The 17,731-nt window shown below is 54.4% G+C and overlaps 1 protein-coding gene across 1 annotated transcript; it reads right to left on the reverse strand.

The window, feature by feature from the left end:
• Positions 1-369: 369 nt before the first annotated feature.
• On the reverse strand, positions 370-17,581 carry LOC113267510 (zinc finger protein 764-like). The gene is made up of 6 exons (XM_044390080.3): positions 17,004-17,581; positions 16,583-16,696; positions 15,074-15,590; positions 5,045-5,499; positions 4,780-4,893; positions 370-3,997 (listed from the first exon to the last, which is right to left on the reverse strand). The coding sequence occupies exons 1-6, from the start codon at positions 17,197-17,199 to the stop codon at positions 3,081-3,083; spliced, it is 2,313 nt and encodes a 770-aa protein (XP_044246015.3). The 5' UTR covers positions 17,200-17,581; the 3' UTR covers positions 370-3,080.
• Between the last annotated feature and the right edge of the window lie 150 nt (positions 17,582-17,731).

The raw sequence follows: 17,731 nt of genomic DNA on the forward strand, positions 1-17,731 counted from the left end.
TGCTCAGTGGGGAGTCTGCTTCTCCCTCTGCCCCTTCCCCCCTTGCTTGTGTGCTCTCGCTCTAATAAACAAATTCTTTAAAAAAGAAAAAAAAAGAAAAATACTGGCCTAGAGCAGGTTTTTGCTTCTTTGAGTCATAAACATCTTTGCACATCTCATTCCTAGAGACACACAAACATTCAAAAATATTTAGGGATCTTGGGGCACCTGGGTGGCTCAGTCAGTTAAGCATCTGCCTTCAGCTCAGGTCATAATCTCAGGGTCCTGGGATGGAGCCCTGCATCCTGCAACCCGCATCACAACCCGCATCGGGTTTCCTACTCAGTGGTGACCTGTTTCTCCCTACTCCCCTGCCGCCCTCCCCGCCCCCGCTTGTGCTCTCTCTCAAATAAATAAATAAAATCCTTTTTAAAAAAATGTTCAGGGGCATTTAAAAGCTCAAGTCAACACTTGTCCTTATTTTGTATGGCTTGGACAAGTTAGGAATGGGTCATGTGGTCATGACATTGACCTTTCACTCTGGCCACATAGTTGGGGCTCATTTCGTCTGGTTCAGACAAGCATTTCTCCTGATGCACCAAGAAAGCCCTAGGGAAACCCTCTTCCTGCCTTAAAGTGCTTTGGGGTCTGAGCCTCAAAGACCTCTGGTAGCAGAGAGAGAAAGAAAAGGGAGCCCCACCTCTGGTGGCGATATCCATGCCAAGAAATGAGGAGCTGAGTCTGAGGCTTAAGCATTTCGTGACACTCAAAAATCAACTAAATGGCAGAAAGTTGGGTCACAAGGGCAGGAAGGAGAGGAGCTGGGTCTGGTTTGGGGGCCCGAAGCAAGCTTTGCAAACTTCAAAGCACTTGGAGAAAGTAGTAATTATGGTACCTCTAATTGGCAAGTGGAGGGCAGGATCCAGATCTGGCTTTGAATCTGAGCTGAGAACTGGTGTTGCCAGCTGGGCTTTCCCCGGGCAGTGCGGAGGGTGAGGCAAGGGGAAGGTTGTACACTGGCTTCTCTTTAGGGAATTAAAAGCTGGTACAAAGGTAGCACCTGCTGCCAAGGGGCCTCTTTTCACTGTGCGTCCCCCTTGTGACAAGATGGCACCTAAGCCAACCTTTCCAGTAAAGTTGGGGTAAGCCAGGTCCTGGTGGGGTCAGATGTGAAGATTAAATAGATGCCAATTCAGTTGCTTTTTTCACCTGAACAGTGTCTTTCCCCCCAAATTTTCTACCTCTTCCTTTAGAAGTTTCTCTAGGTTGACAAATCTGGTTTCTTCCTAAGATAGGCCAGACAGGACATGGGGCAGAGTTGGGTGAAGAAGGCAGGTGCGCACAGACCAGCAGAAGGCGTCAGCCCCCGCTGTCACTCCTGGAGGTGAAGGTGAAGGAGGCAGGGACGGGTCTGCCCGTGGCTGGCTGCTTCATCACCGGGCCAAGGCTGGACTCTGACCACAGCGGAACTGGGTGGATGATGGGTAATGGAGTCACAAGGGACACGGCTTGGGAACACAGATGAGCGGTTCCCTTGGCTACTGACCCCAAATGTTCCTGGCCTCGTCCCTCTTTGTTCATGATGAGAGACACTTGAGAAGTGGCAAGCTTTGCTTCTGTTTGCCCTGGAACTCATCTCAGGCTGGTTTCTCCCTTGCCTTGCTTTGCTGTGTGGCTGTTCTGTCATCTTGTAACTGGGTTTCACTGACACCGGGTTGCTCTGTCCCTAATCCAGGTCATTGCTTGGGAGCCGTCGTAGGGAGGGAGCAGAGGCCTCCGGAACCTTGGCTGAGACACTGGCAAGGAACTCAGGAGTGATGTGGTAAAGACAGCAGTAAACCAAGAACCCCGGGGTCTCACTCTGAATGTGACCTTGGACAGGTCACCAGAGTCAGAGTCCCCAGATGCAAAAGGATAGAAGAGCTAAGATCTCTTCCAGTTCAAAAATGTGACGAGGCCCTCCTGGCTGGGTGAGGGTGGCTAAGGCCTGAACAGTAGGGCTCTCCCAGGGAGGCCCAAGGAGGGCTGGAGGGCACACTCAGAACCTTCCTCTTTAAAATCATGAATTGCCGGTCAGCCGACAGGCCTACAGTGGCGTGGCAGAGAATACCTCTCAGTTTGGGGCAAAATATAGAGTCCTGACAGCCTCCTGGTGACTGGGCTGTCCTTTCCAAGCTACGTGGTTCCCTCCTCAGGCAGTTATGAGGGCAAAATGAGTTGAAGGACAAGACAGTACTCTGTAAACCAGAGAACGTGATACAAGCAAACATCTGAAAATAAGCCTGCTTTTCCTCCTCTCCTGCTGCCCTTTCACACAGGTGCTGTCGGCCTGAATCCCTGGGTCAAGACAACATGAACGCTATCCGCCAGTTTGCAAACTCAGGTGACTCCGGGAGCCCAACGGGTCCCGTAAACAAGGGGACAATGCCCGACGGAGAGGGCCTGCTGTACCAGGGACACGGACAAGCGAGGACGAGGGCCAGCTGATGCTGGTGGCAAGCCAGGAAGGGCTGCTGGGCAGGCTGAACAGCTGCCCCGTGCCTCCTGCCAACCGTGCTTTTGTGGGAGCTCAGGTCGAGTTGCCAAATCCTTGGATATTTCAGAAGAGGCCAGAAACCTGAATTTTTGTGTGAAACATCCTTTAAAGTCTTAACCACGATTTGTAACATTTTTAAAGGCTGGTTGGACCAAAAATAATTTGTAAAAGGTTGCTAGAAGCCAGATTGAGTACATGGCTGTCCGTTTTTAACTCCTGCACTAAAGACAGTGGATACAGCAAACTTCCTTCTACCTCAATCCTCTTAGCATGTCTAAGCGGAGAAACAGCCTCGTCTTCCCACAGGGGAGATCCTGTGCAGGAGCCTACCTCGGCCCTAACGGAGCAGAGGGGGCTTCTAGAGTCTGGGACAGTAGGGAGCAAGGTGTCAGCAGATCAAGCTCGTGAAGGCCTAAGATAAGAGGGTCCTCATCCCCAGGTCCCCCTCTTGCCTGGACTTCTGTGACCTCCCTGGAGCTGCCACAGACGTTCAGGCACCTGAGCCCAACTCGGGCCTCGGGCAATGTCTATATCTTCACCCTTTGCCCTGACATCTCTGAGACCATCACCCACACTCCTGGAATATTTCTGGGTAGTGCTGGAAACCCACAGGTGGGTCCAGGTCCCCTTGGCCAGGGGCCAGAGGCACAGGTAACGCACTGGCACCCCGGCCCCTGTGCCCCCCGGCACCAGGCCTATGGACCCACTGGTGCTTGGCCATGGCTGACTTCTGGCCAAAGCACCTGCCACACTGAGGACAGGGGTAGGGGCGTTCACCGCTGTGGGTGCGCCGATGGGCTGCCATTTCAGAGCTCTGTCGGAAACAGCGCCCACAGTCTGGGCACGCGTAGGGCTTCTCCCCCGTATGGGTGCGTATGTGGCGCCGAAGGTCTGACGCGTGGGCAAAGGCGCGGCCGCAGTCCGGGCAGGGGAAGGGAGTCTCGCCACTGTGGACCCGCTGGTGCTGGTAGAGGGCAGAGCTCTGGCTAAAGCAGCGGCCACAGTCAGCACAGCAGTAGGGCTTCTCGCCCGTGTGGACCCGTAGGTGAGTGGTGAGGGCAGAGCGCTGGGTGAAGGCCCGACCACAGTCCAGGCAGCGGTGCGGCCGCTCCCCACGGTGGATGGCCCGGTGCTTGCTCAGAGAGGAGGCCTGGCTGAAGCCCTTGCCACAGTCAGGGCAACGGAAGGGCTTCTCACCCGTGTGGGTGTACGTGTGCTCCACGAGGGTGGAGCGCCAGGCAAAACTCTTCCCGCACACATAGCAACCATGACGCCGGTCGGCTCTTGGGACAGGGGGATGGGCACAGAGTGGGGGGCGACCCCGGCGAGGTGCCTTGGACGGCTGCTGCAAGCTACAAGGGAGCCCAGCAGAAGGGTGTGTCAGGGCCTTCAGCCCAGGACGCCGAGCTTCCACAGAAAGGCTCTTCTCCAGGGCCTCCGTCCCTTCTCTTTGTCTTTTCTCTTCCTTGTTTCTGGTATCTGCTGGAGGGTAAGGGGAGAGCTCAGACCCTGGCTTATCCTGGTCCTTATGGCCAAACCCCAAAGGGTGACAGAGAAGCCTTTTAGATACAGCCACCTTCTGGACCCACTGCTGCCTCTGGGACTCAGCTCGGTACAGGCAGGGAAGTTCCGAGTGACCTTTTCCTGAGCTGCAGAGGGCAGAAAAGACGCCGAGACAAAGAAGGAAGGAACAGAACACCATACATTCTACCTCAGAGCTGCGGAAATGGGGTCAGAGGGGACATTTCTGCTGGATCATGGAGGATGAGTGGATGTTTTAGGACACTCCAGGCAGCAGGAACAGTAAGAGAGGCAGGAACATGGTCGACATTGACAAGTTCACAGGGAAGGGATGCACTGCAAGGATAAATGGAGGAAGTAAACAGTGGCACCCACGAGAAAGGAGACGGCCAACGAAATTGTAACAGAAAGAAAGGACACTAAAACACAAGAGGTGGCAGAGAAGCTATGGTGTGGCAAAGCCGCAGGAGGGATGATGTGAAGCTCAACAGAGCTTCGAGACCAGCAAGATGTGAGGGGCACAGATCCGCTGGAGAGGCAGGTACGCAGGGTCCCGCAACCCAGCAGAGCCTGGGCCACACTCCCAGCCCCTTTCTAGGCTGAACCCTGCAGCGAGGCAGAGGCCTCGGCAGGGAAAGCAATTCAGGGAAGAAAATGAGGGGCAGGGAAGGTGTTTGGCAGAGGGCAGCTGGCTGGCTCGGGCCCAGAGGCGGTCCCAGGAGACGCAGGACCCCATACTTCACCTGCGTCTGCTTCTGTCAGACACTCTCCCACCTCCGGATCCCGGGCATCCGGGCCCCACAGGTCGGCCTCTTCCTCCACCCAGGAGATGAGAGCTGGCTTGGTGCCTCGGAACCCTGGGGGAGGAGAACGTAAACCCCACGCTGCCGGGAGGCCGCCCCCGCCGTCCCGGCTTCCCGGGCCTCGGGCCTCCAGCTGCCCGGGCCGGCCCCGGAGGCTGGGCGGGGTGGGCGGGGAGGTGGCCCGGGCGAGCAGGCGGGGCCTCACCGAGCGCGCCCAGGTGGCCGTAGGTCTCCCGCATCACGTCCCGGTACAGGGCCCTCTGCGCGGGCCGCAGACAGCCCCACTCCTCCGGGGAGAAGTACACCGCCACGTCCGCGAAGCTCACGGCGCCCGGTCTCCTCCGCTCGCGTCCGGCGCCGGCCGGTTCCCACGCGGGGAGCGGGGTAGGCGGCGGCGCCATGGCAAGGGCCGGGCCGGGGTCCGCGGAGCCGCCCGTGCCGGAGGACGCCCGGGAGTCGGGGCGCGGTCCGGAAGGCCGCGAGCGCCGCAGCCGGCTCCCCGAGGGCCCCCCCGGGTGGCCGAAGGCCAAGAGCCGCCAGCAGAAGGACCCCAGAGCATCAGAAAGAAATGGCGGCAACGCGCCGCCCGAACGTTGCTCCGACGCAGCCCGCCCAGATGGCACCTCCCCCGGGGTCTCCAGGTGGCTTTGTGCTCGAGCCCTCAGCCAAAATGGCCGCGACGGCGACAAGTGCTGGAGACGGCGGCCGGCGGGCCACCCCTGCCCCGCGAGGGGCCCGCACCCGCCGCGCTGGGACGTTCAGCCTCCGCCCCGCCCGGCTTTGGAGGCGGGACGCGCGCGGCGGGAGGTGCGGGCTGACCCGGCCCGCTCTGCCTTTGTGAGTGCCACGCTCCTTTTCGTCCCCGGGCCGTTCACGAGTGGGGTTCTGGGTCTCGGCCCGTCACTGGGTGACAACACACTTTTCCCAATGTTGAGAGGAGAAAAATGTAGTGGGTAAAAGAGAACCTTCTCTACTGGAAGCTTCTTCGAGCCTGAAGTTCTGGGAGCTTCTATTTCAGGAGATCGAGGGGGAGGTTGGGAGGGGGAGTAGGGGAAGGTATGTAAAAAAAGTCAGAAGGACCCACTTTCTGCAACCTTCCTGTCTCCGCACGTGCCCTGCAGGAGGCCGCTGCAACATCTGTGTGCCTCTTGCTCAAGCCCAGCTCCTAAGCTCCTGATCACAGAGCCACCTGCCCCCTTGCCCCTGCACGAATTCCCACTAGCACCACGCACTAGGCATGGCCCCAAATGAACTCCACCCGAGCCTTCTTCCCCCAGCCTGCTCCTCCTAGGGACTCTTATAAGCAAATGGCACCAACTCTCCCTATCATTTCTACCTCCAACCTCCCTCTCTCACTCCACACATTCATTGATGGCTTACTCTGTGTCCCCACATGCCTTCATAAATACCCTACTTAAAGAAGACTTGATGATTTTCCTTTGGTTGCCTAAATCACTGAATTTCACACACCTCTTGGAAATGCACCTCCTTTCACCAGGTCTGGGGTCTAGTCGGAGCTTCTCTCTGCATTGCTCCTTCCAGAGTTCTTCCTGAGGCTTCTGCCTAACACCTTGTATCTGGTCGATACTTCTCCCCACACCTGAGGAGCTGGGCAAGTACAGGTGATCAAAGCAGAGAAGGGAAAAGGAGACGAGGAAAAGCCTGGAAAAGGTAAGGATGCAGATTTGCCCAGGGAGCTGACTGAGCCCTAGCTACTCTTAGCCTCAGGCCCCTGAAGGACACAAGAAAAAAAACAAGAAAGAAAATTTCAGTAAGAGTAATGGCGTTTTATCATCTGTCAGTGCCCTCTCCTCACGGTGCTGCCTCTCACACACAGGCCTGGAAGAGCTCTGAGTGGTGCTGGAAACTCACATTGGGGTCTGGACGCTCCTGAGGAAGAACCCAGGACAGAGTTCACACCCATGTGTCAGCCCTTGTCCACGGCACCAGGCTGGCACTGGGGTCTGCTGGTGGGCCTCTGGCTGAAGCACCTCCCACAACGGGGACAGGAATAAGACAGCTTGCCTGTGTGAGTCAGCAGGTGGCATGAGAGGTACCAGCTGTGGCAGAAACAGGTGCCACACTAGCTGCAGGTAAAGGACCCCTCTCCAGAATGCACTGAGTCAGGTGAAAGGTCATGGCAAAGCGTGCCTGCCCCCGGGGCAGGGTGCTGTGTGAGTACCGAGAGTCGGGGGTTGGGAAAGGCCTGTCTACCTGGGGTGCTTTGACCAGAGGCTCAGAGACGAAGCTAGTGTCTTTCATGACACCAGCTCATGACAACTCCCCCAGTAGACTCCTTCTGCTGGCTCCTTCCAAATGTTTCATTTTTCTGAGTGGCTGTTTTGAAACATTGCGGATTCAAAACTTAATTTTTACCTGGTTCAGTCAAACTCTATTCAATGTTCAGGTGACAGAATCAACTTTCACAACGGCAGATGGGTGCCTAGCCTCTGGAAGCACCTGCCTAGATTGCATCGGCCAACTGAGGGGGTCACGGTGAGTCAGGGGCATTCCCACTTCAGGACCAATCCAGAGAGATACCCTCAGCCAGAGGAACAGCTGGTACAAGGCACAGGCACGTAGAGACAGAAAGGTGAACTGCTTCCATCCTAAACTTTAATTCCCACACTGCCGCTGACCTAGAGTTTGGATCATTTGTACAGTGTGACCTGATCTTGGGGCCACTGGATGCCTCAGTCAATTAAGTGAGAAAGAGAAGGTCAAGATTCTAGTCTCCAGTGGCTATCATAAATTCAGGCCAGCAAAAAGTACTAAGGAACATGTAGATGGTGTTTTTCTTTTCTCTTTTTTTTCTTTTTTTTAAGATTTTATTTATTTATTTGACAGAGAGAGCCAGCCAGCGAGAGAGGGAACACAGGCAGGGGGAGTGGGAGAGGAAGAAGCAGGCTCCCAGCAGAGGAGCCTGATGTGGGACTCGATCCCATAACGCCAGGATCACGCCCTGAGCCGAAGGCAGACGCTTAACCGCTGTGCCACCCAGGCGCCCCTTCTTTTCTTTTTTAAAGATTTAATTTATTTATTTGAGAGAGAGAGACCACGAGCAGGGAGCCCAATGTGGGGCGCCATCCCAGGACCCTGGGATCATGACCTGAGCCAAAGGCAGACACTTAACGGACTGAGCCACCCAGGCGCCCCTAGATGGTGTTTCTTTTTCTTTCTTTTCTTTTTCTTTTTTTTTTTAAGATTTTATTTATTTATTCGACAGAGATAGAGACAGCCAGTGAGAGAGGGAACACAAGCAGGGGGAGTGGGAGAGGAAGAAGCAGGCTCATAGCAGAAGAGCCTGATGTGGGGCTCGATGCCATAACGCCGGGATCACGCCCTGAGCCGAAGGCAGACGCTTAACCGCTGTGCCACCCAGGCACCCCAGATGGTGTTTCTTGTTCAACAAAACATTTTCCCTTCCAGCTAGACCTGGAACATCACCCTGACTTCTCCTCTTTCTCTCAGGTATCCACCTGGGGATCCCAAGCATCTACACTCCACGGCTGGGCCATATGAGGGCTGGTTTGGGGTCTGGGAATCCTGGGGAAGAACCCTAATCACTCAACAAACAATTCTTCATTCATTCATTTATTGAAAACATACTGGGCATCGTGTGTGTGGCAGGCATTGTTCTAGATGTTTTAGGTGTTGGGAGACATTGGTGAGCCAAGATAAGGTTTCTGCTCTAAATTTACACTAAGGGAGAGAGATGCCACCTATGAGCTCTGGGGGCACAGGTACAGAGATCTTCAGGCAGTTAAGAGAGCTAGACGAAGAGCTGCAGTTAAGACTTCCTGTATGGGGCAGAAGAGCTCCAGGAGGAACTTTTTAGGGGCGGCATTTGAAAAGGGCATTGAAAGACGTTAGATTACCATTAAGCCAGATGTGTGTCCAAAAAAACCAAAGATTCCTTGTAGCTGGAGCCAATGGCATCATTCTCCTGTAGGGAGGGAGGGGGTTTGAATTGGCGGTTAGCATGCCAGGGGCTTTCACACTGTGGTACACAGGTACTGAACTGTTTGCAGAAGTCTTGGGGCACCACGGAGGAGCCGGCCGGAGAGGCTCAGTTGTAAATTTCAGTTAGGCCGATCTCGCGGGGGTCACGGGAAACAAAGTCATCCTAGGGCAGGAGGAGTTGGGGGCCAGTCTGGCACTCAGACCTGCGCATCCCATCCGCCCCCTTCCCTTTTCACAGATCCCGGATGGCCGGACCTCATCGAGCGTACCCAGGTGGCTACCGGTATCCCGCAACACGTCTAGGCATTTGGGCCTCGGCGCGGGCCGGAGACACCCCCGTTCCTGGGGAAGAAATACGCGGCTACCTCCACGAAGTTCACGGCCTTTGACCTTATCCCCCTCCTCCATCCGGCCCGGCCTTGGCGGGTACCTCAGCAGGGAGCCGAGAGCAGGGCCAGGGACCCAAAAGCCCCTCCCCACCAGCAGCCCGGCTCCGGGGAGCTAGAGTCGTCCTGGCCTTCGCGGCCGGAAGTAGCCGCTGGTGGGGCCGCTCTAGGACAGCTAGAAACGGTCGGTTACGCGAACTCGGTGGTTCCACGACGGAGAAAATGAAGGCGCCCTCGGAAAAGATGGTGGCATTCCAGTGTTTTTCAGTTTTAGAGAGAAGCGCCTAACAAGGTTACTGTGGTCTGGAATTGATGACCTGGTGTACTCCGCTCTTGAGCTGGCTTCTGTTCCGCAAGCCGCCTTGGGAGCCGCTCTTGCCCACAGTTAAGATGGTCGCAGCCGCTTCGGCGTCCGTGTTCAGGCCCGGCGGGGCGAAAGGGGAGGAGGGCCCCGGGCCGCCAGGGGTTCGAGGGAGGGGCAAGGTGGCCAGGACTCCCGGGGACCTCCGCCTGGCGACTCCCCTCCAATTCCCTTCAGAACGCCCACTCAGTGACCTGGTCTTAAAAGAAAATTTATTTTTGGCAAGCTAGTTCATTTCTCAACTTTTTTTCATTTACAAGGTACAGAATATTCTGTGACGTGTCCTCCCCCAACCCTATTCTTCTATTATCGGTTTCTTGAACATGTCTCCAGATATAGTCTATCTGCTGTTTCTATCTATTCGCTAGCTCTTTAACCGAGGGCACTGGGCCGAATGCCTCTGAACGCCTTAGAGTTCAGCTACTTGACAGAAGCGGAAACTGAAGCCTGGTCGTTACCAAGGTCAGGCCGCCCCTTAGAGACTGAGCGGCTGCAGACTCCTAAATTCGAGCCTTTTCCACTATCTCGCGCTGCCTCCTCCAGGCCTGTTCCAGGAAAGCAACTGAAGACTTAGAATGCGCCGACCCCTGCTGACCTTGTGAAAACGAACTCCATTCTCCACTTAAGTGATGATGGCATAAAAAGTAGGTGAGTTACTGAATGACCTGGCTCATTTGTTTTAACGCTCCGTTTGAAGGTGCCTGAAGCCTTCCTAAATCCTCTACGGGAACAATGGCCAATTATGCAAGGGCTGCAGTTGGTTCTGTGGTAGGACTAAGACATTAATCATGTTGGTTTATCTTACTTGATCACTTACTATATGCCAGACTGTTCTGAGCGCTTCTGTCTGTGAACTCATTGAACCCGCACAATCCCTCAGAGGTAAGTGCCCTTCTGGATCAGGAAACAGGCACAGAGGGGTGACCTTGCCCCAGGCCACCCAGCCGGTAAGTGGCGGAGCCAGGATTCAAACCCAGACAGTCTAACTCCAGAACCCATGCTGTAATGCTTCCAGTAATTGAAGGTACGATCCCAGCAACCACAGAGCGAGGCAGGATTTTCAGCCAGGTTACCAAGATGCAGTTGAAATGTGGGGTAGCGTGTGCAGCAGCAACCTGGGGGGTCAGAAGAGCGGCTTCTGGCTGCATATACAATTCCATGCTGTCGTGTAAATGTAAAGAGGAAAAAAAACTTATATGATGGGCTATAAGTATTAAAAGTAAGTAAAAAGGTTGTATTTAAGGATCATGTCATGGCAAGAAAAAAAAATGTCATTTGGGTGTTTAGGAGGGATGTGAAATTGCCCCGGAAGAAGGGTGACAACAGGCTTCACAAAAGGTACCCTGTGGCAGCTCTCACCAGCGGGCTTCTCTGCTCAGGCCCTTGCTGATGGAGGTCTGGGTCGCCTGGCTGGTCTCTGGGCCTCCAGCCTTTCCCATCCATCAACACCACAGCCTGGTGTAGTGAAAAGAGCAAGAGCATCCACTGAGAAATCCAGAGATTTGGGTTCCAGGCCTACCTCTGCCTCTACTCCAGTGGTGTGATCTTAAGTGAGATCCTTCCCCTCTCTGGGCCTCAGCCTCTCTCAGAGCGAATTCTGTGAAATAGTGTTCACATAAAAGCTTGTGGAAAGAACCAGGCATTCTTCCCCACGTCCCCCAGAGAATCTCCTCAGCAAAGAAACCTATTCCACCCACAGCTTCCTAAACCCTGCTGAAACCTTTGAACCAGGCAAAAAGTTCCCCAAAGCTCCCTTCCAGTTCTAAAATGCTACAGTCCCCCCCTGTCATCGCCCCCCAACCCCGGCCATCCCAGGAACTGGCCCCTCTCTCCTCCTCCTCACTCAGCCAAAAATCTGATCATCATTCCTGGCTCCTCTGATGCTCTCAGCCCCCACATCCAGCCCACAGACAGGTCCTGGCCCTTCAGCTCCCAGTGTTTACGTCCGGCCTTCTGCCGCTCTCCATCTCCACTCTGCTTGCCCCACTGCGGTCCATTCTCAGAGCCGCCAGAGCGGGTTTGCCAATGACATCACCTTGCCACTCTGCTTGAAACCTCCCCGTGGTTTATATGAGGTCCCTAGAGTAATCAGATTCATAGAGAGAGAAAATGGAATGGTAGTTGCTGGGGGCTGGAGAAAGGAGGAGTGGGGACTTAATGTTTAATGGGTACAGGGTTTCAGCTGGGGAAGATGGAAAAGTTCTAGAGAGGGCTGTTGGTGATGGATACACACACAATGTGATTGTACTTAATGCCACTAAACTGTATACTCCAAAATATATAAAATGGTAAATTTTGTATGTGTATTTTACCACAAGGCAAAACCAAACATAACCCAGTGGCTTCCCAATATATTTAGAATCAAATCCAGATTTGGCATCGTGGCAAGCCAGAGTTCTATGACCCGCTCCCTTCCCCCTCCTCCAAGCTCATGATTCTCCTCCACTCAGTTCCTCAATCCAGCCACCAGAGTCCTTTCTGCACCTCACCTAAACTCAGCCCTACCTCATAGTATGGCACCTGCTATTCCCTCTGCCTGGAACCCCCACCCCCACCCCTGCCAACTACCAGCCTCTGAAACCCTGCACTCCCTCATTCCCACATCCTGCCACCTGACCCGTTTCCCCTTGGCTCCTTATCATTTGGATTTCAGTTCAGATGTCTCCTCTGCACCAAGACCTGGCCTGAGTATCCGTGTGCAACAGGCACTTTGAGGACATCCTCTGTTTTAGTACCTTTGTGATACTTATTGTTTACAAGTTACAATAACTTGTCTCGTGTACTGGCTTATCACTTGTCTGTCTTATCTTTTTTTTTTTTTTAAAGGTTTTATTTATTTGAGAGAGTGAGCGAGCAAGAAAGAGCACACGCAGGGGGGAGAGGGAGAAGCAGGCTCCCCGCTGAGCAGGGAGCCATATGTGGACCTGGATCCCAGGACCCTGGGATCATGACCCAAGCCAAAGGCAGATGCTTAACCAACTGAGCCACCCAGGCACCCTACTTGTCTGTCTGCTTTATGTGCTGGCTTATCCCTTGTTTTTACCGCACCCCTCTCGAATGTAAGCTCCAAAACAGTCTGCATGTCTGTTTTCCATGCCATATCTTGGCACACAGAATAGTGCCTGGTACATGGCCGGTACTTAGTAGGTATTTGTTAAATGGATAAATGCACAAGAAGGCAGACAGCACTCACTCTGTGCCCTGTGCTGACGTGGGCAGCTCTGTGCCTGATACACTATGCTGGGTTCTGCTCCGCCCTCCCTCGTGGGGCCTCTTCTCTCCCGCTCCACCTTCTCTTTGCCTCACCCCTCTCCAGCGCTGGTCATCCCTTGTCCTCCACACTGTCCCCCTCCTGCCTGATGGCCCCTCGCCAGGCCCTCAGGCTCCCTTGCTCCAGCTCTCCAAGCTCGAACCCCCTGGGACATACTTGTTCACAGCTCCTACTATCAGTCACTGAGCCACGCAGATTCTGTGGCAGAAGCCTCTCCTGAGTATCTTTCTCCCCAATCCCAAGGTCAGCAAACAAGGGCAACTGCAAGAGAGAGTCTTGCTTTTTAGCCTGGCCCCAGTTCCTGCTCACCTCTTCCTGGAAGCAGCTGCCCCACAGATCTCTAGTCTAGTCTCCTGCACAGGTCACATCTTCTGACAGAACTGGTCAAATAGCCCTGCTCCTGTTCAAGACCTATGTATGGCTCCTCAGTGCCTACCGGGTAAACCTCAAGTCCTCCTGCGGGGATCTGTGGCGTCCCCAGATGGCTGCGTGTGTCTTCTCTAACCCTTTACCTAGGTCTTTATGTTTCACTCAGGTGGAGCTGCTGACCGTTCCCTATACATGCCTAACCTGGTTGAAATCTTTCCCATCCTTCAAGGCCAGTTCGAACCACCTCCTCCAGGAAACCTCCCTTGATTCAGAAGACCTGCCCAGGTCTCTTTGTCCTCCTCACATACTATTTTGTATTCTTTTAGAATAACAGTAACCAGTGTTTTTTAAACACTAACGAGCAAGGCTCTCTTCTGTATTATCTCATTTAATTCATATATCACTCTTAGGGCATAGGTGCTATTATTATGCAGGTTTCACAGATGAAGAAACTAAGGCACAGAGAGGCGGGGCACTGACTTGCCGGAGATTAACCTCTACTCCACGCTGTGCCCATTTTTCATCCTTTCTATGAAACAGGCTCCCTTTGCCTGAAAATCTCGGCCCACTCCAATTCCTACTCTACTCTTCCTACTATTTCTACTAGAATTCCTACTCATGTTACGGGAAGTACAACCATCTCCTTCTCCAAGCTGCATTTCCTGGTGGATCACCAGCCAGCATGGGTTAGGTGGGGCCTCTGGACTTCTTCCAGCATAGCCCCAATCACCATGGAACATAGAACCTGAGTCCCAAGTGTCCCTGGAGCACAGCACAAAACCCCACAGAGGCCTCATATGATGTTTGCTGAGTGAATGAGTGAATGAATGAATGGGATCAGCCTGCCTCATCCTGGGACTCCCTTACCACTGAGTAGTCTCTCCCACAGAAGCCACTCAATCTATGGCCACTGAATGTGGACGGCACTTTCTAAGTGAAAGGTCACCGGCCTTGGTGGGACTCTCCATTTTCTGCTGAGACTCCCTTCGAAGGCAGGGCTAGGCCCCTGCCCAGACCCCAGTTCTCACCTCCCCCTCACCTGAGCCCCGCTCTGTTTTCTGCCCAGATGTGACTGCCCATAGAAAGGGGTAGATATCTAGGCACTGTGTGTTTCCAGTTTTGCTGCCTTATAGCAGTGACACTTTGAGAAAATCCCTATTTTCTCAGAGCCTCAGTTTACTCATCTGCAAAATAGGACTATCGATGTCCCTGTCTGCTACAGGCTTCTTTACATTTTCGGAAGCAGAAGATGTCGACAAGAATTCACTTTTTCAACAAATGTTTATTGCACATTTACTCTGTCATACATACTATCTTGTTAAAATTTCAGCCTTCACAGTAACCCATTGAGGTAGATATTTTTAATCTTTATTTTACAGATGAGGGAGCTGAGGCTCAGGGACAGCGTGTGACTTGCCAAAGAGACTAGATCTGTGCTTCTGTACCCTTCCCACCCACTTCACTTCCCAGGCTCCCTGCTGCTGTAAGTTAGCCAGGGCTTGACCATGCCCTGGGTCCCAGGGCCCCCTCCCCAGGCCTCAGTCCCCTCAGCATTTGCCTCTGATGTAGAGAAGCAGCAAGGGGAGGGTTCCGAGACGACGGTAAGATCCTGCTTGTACCAGCTGCTGAGATGAATAGTTGGAGAAAAGTCCAGCATCTCACTCTCTTCATTTTTTTTTATAAAGACTGGGTGGGGGAGTAGTGTTAAGTTTAATCTATTTGCATCTTTACAGGCACTTTTCTTTTTACAAGTTTTGAAACTTGAGGGATCCTTGAGGGGAGACCAAGGGAGACCAGGGAGACCAAATCCCTGCCCCAGAAGCCCCCCTTAGGGCTCAGGCAGTCCAAGGTCAGGCTCAACCCCAGCCTGCAGGAGCAGCTCACCCGCACTCCTCAAAGATGTCCGGGTAGTGTCGGAACAGCACAGGCGGGTCCCGGTCACCCCGCACCGGGGCCCGAGGCACAGCCCGGATCCCAGGCCTCCGGCCCCGCCGCCCCCCGGAGCACGAGCGGTGGATCCACTGGTGTGCTTCCACGGCAAACTTCCTCTTGAAGCGCATGCCACACTCCGGGCAGGGGAAGGGCCGCTCCCCTGAGTGCATCCGCCGGTGGCTGACCAGCAGGGAGGGGTAGGTGAAGCGGCGGCCACAGTCTGCACACACGTGGCGCCGCTGGCTGTCCTGAGTGTCCACGCTGGGCGCCGGGGCTGAGGGCTGCACACCTGTGCTCTGGTTCCAGGCAGCATGGGCGGGCGGCTGTGCTCTTGCCGAAACTTTTCTGATGGTCCAGTCAGGGCTGTGTTTCACCAGCTCTTTAGAAGGCTCCTTCCCAGGAGTCTTTCTGGGTCCCTTGGCTCCTGGCCCTTCCTCCAGGGCCTCTTCCTTCTTGTTTGGGGTGTCTCCTGGGAAACGGGAATTAAGATACATTTTATTTCATTTTTATTTTTTCAAGATTGTATTTATTAGAGAGAGCGCCAGCACAAGTGAGGGGAGCTATTTGACAGAGAGCACAAGTGAGGGGAGCAGCAGGAAGAGGGAGAAGCAGGCTCCCTGCTCAGCAGGGAGCCCCATGCGGGACTCGATCCCAGAACCCTGGGATCATGACTGGAGCCAAAGGCAGCTCAGGCAACTGAGCCACCCAGGCGCCCCAAGATATATTCTAAAACACATTTGCTTACACCATCTCAGGTTACAGAGTTCTTATACTTAGGGAAGTGGCAGAAAAGTACTGCCCAGGCTTTGAAGGATGATAAACAAGGTTCACATCTCCTAAGAGTGACTTATCCGGGCTTTGGCCTCTCATGTTTCAAATGGGAATCAATGGTTTCTTACTTCACAGGGTTGTTGGGAGGACTAAAGCAGGAGAAGCATGTTAGGCATTTAGTAAATGCTCAATAAAACAATATTATTATTGTGTTTTCTCGATTTTTTGTAGGATAAGACTTTACAGATGAGGAAACATATTTGCTCAAGGTCACTCTGCTAGGGGATGGTGACGGGAGAAGAGCCACATTGTTAATTACTGGGCAGTTTCTCTTGAACCACTTTGCCTTGCTTGAGGAATGTGAAAGGCAGACCTGAAGCCGCTTCCATTCCTAGGGGGTTTTAGTCGTTCTTGAAAAGGGGAGAATGAGTGGTGTCTTCGCTAAGAGGGCCCTAAAAACCTGAGTCTGGGACTTGGGTTCCTGATTCTCCTACTCTGGTCCTAAAATGACTAACTGTCCCAAGTTCTGAAACCTTGTACCAGGTCTGCCTTCTTTCCTCCTTTAGTATCCAACATCGGCGGGCTCTTTCATTCCTTTAAGGTTGCTGGAAGTGGGGATCCAAAGGAAAATTTTGTGAGACAGGAAGCCCTGGAGCACCAAGTGGGGGGAGACTTGGGACAATCCCTCACCTCTCAGAGCTCCTCCCAGGCTTTCCCCCTCCTCAGGATCCTGGGCGTCGGGGCTCCAAGCCTCACTCTCCTGTTCCATCCAAGAGATGAGGGCTGGTTTGGGGCCTGGGAATCCTGGGAGAGAACAGGGATCACAGTGCTGGCCTGAGCGGCTGTCCTGGGCAGATGGCATCCCCCTGCCAGGGTAAGGGCACCTCCTCAGAACTTAGGCTCAACCTGGACGGGGTCTGCAATGCTCCTGCCTGAAGGAAGCGGATGCCGGCTGGAAGCACTCCCTTAACCTGAGGCCCTGGGAATGGAGATGGCTGGTGCTGTTGGTGGAATAGTGCGGGATTAGGGCTCACAATCCTCTCGGTCCTCATGTCATCTCCCCTGTGAACCCCAGTGAAGGAGGAGGGGGGGCTCTGACCCGGGGCCTCACCGAGCGCGCCCAGGTGGCCGTAGGTCTCCCGCATCACGTCCCGGTACAGGGCCCTCTGCGCGGGCCGCAGACAACCCCACTCCTCCGGGGAGAAGTACACCGCCACGTCCGCGAAGCTCACGGCCCCGGGCTTCTTGTAACCAGGCCCGGTCTCCCCCAGTCTCAGCGCCAGAAGCGGGGCTGGGGGCGGCGCCATGGGGCCTCCCGGCCCCGAGCACCGGCCGCCTTGTCCCCGAGGCCACCGCCTTCCCGCGCGCGGCCTCAGCTTTCGTCGTCCACAGGAAGGGCTCCGAAGCTCGGGGCCCCGCCCAGTCTTGGCGTCCGAACGCAGTCGAGGGTATCGAGGTAGCAGGGACTAGCTGCTAGGGATTCGGGGGTGGTGATGGGGACAAACAAAACCCCTCGGTGTTTATTCACTTCATGGCAGCTTGGACTTAGCCGGGTTAAGGGACCCGGAAGGTGTCTTCAGAAAATATGGCGACATCCTGGCTTCAGTTGTCACTGGACGCTCTTAAGGGCGCCATTCCTTGATCATATCAAACATGGCGCCTGCTTGGCTTCTCTGGCCTCAGCGGCCACTTGCCCTCAACTACCATGGCCGCTGCAGGTGCGGGTTTTAGGCGAGGAGGAGACGGACCTCGGAGGAGAGGACGGGCGGGGGGGGGGGGGGGGTGCGGAGCCATCCTGCCCTCAAGAAAGATGGACGGATCGTGGCTTCCAGCACCGCT

This window comes from Ursus arctos, unplaced genomic scaffold (assembly GCF_023065955.2).
Source record: "Ursus arctos isolate Adak ecotype North America unplaced genomic scaffold, UrsArc2.0 scaffold_2, whole genome shotgun sequence".
In the NCBI taxonomy this organism is placed as follows: domain Eukaryota; kingdom Metazoa; phylum Chordata; class Mammalia; order Carnivora; family Ursidae; genus Ursus; species Ursus arctos.

Bases quoted from the DNA above. Each gene is read 5' to 3' on its own strand.
- LOC113267510 (XM_044390080.3), bottom strand. From the start codon at position 17,199: ATGGCGCCGCCCCCAGCCCCGCTTCTGGCGCTGAGACTGGGGGAGACC. The intron at 16,697-17,003 runs GTGAGGCCCCGG...GTTCTCTCCCAG, and splicing joins CGGCCACCTGGGCGCGCTCG to GATTCCCAGGCCCCAAACCA. The intron at 3,998-4,779 runs GTGAAGTATGGG...CTTACCCTCCAG, and splicing joins TCTGACAGAAGCAGACGCAG to CAGATACCAGAAACAAGGAA.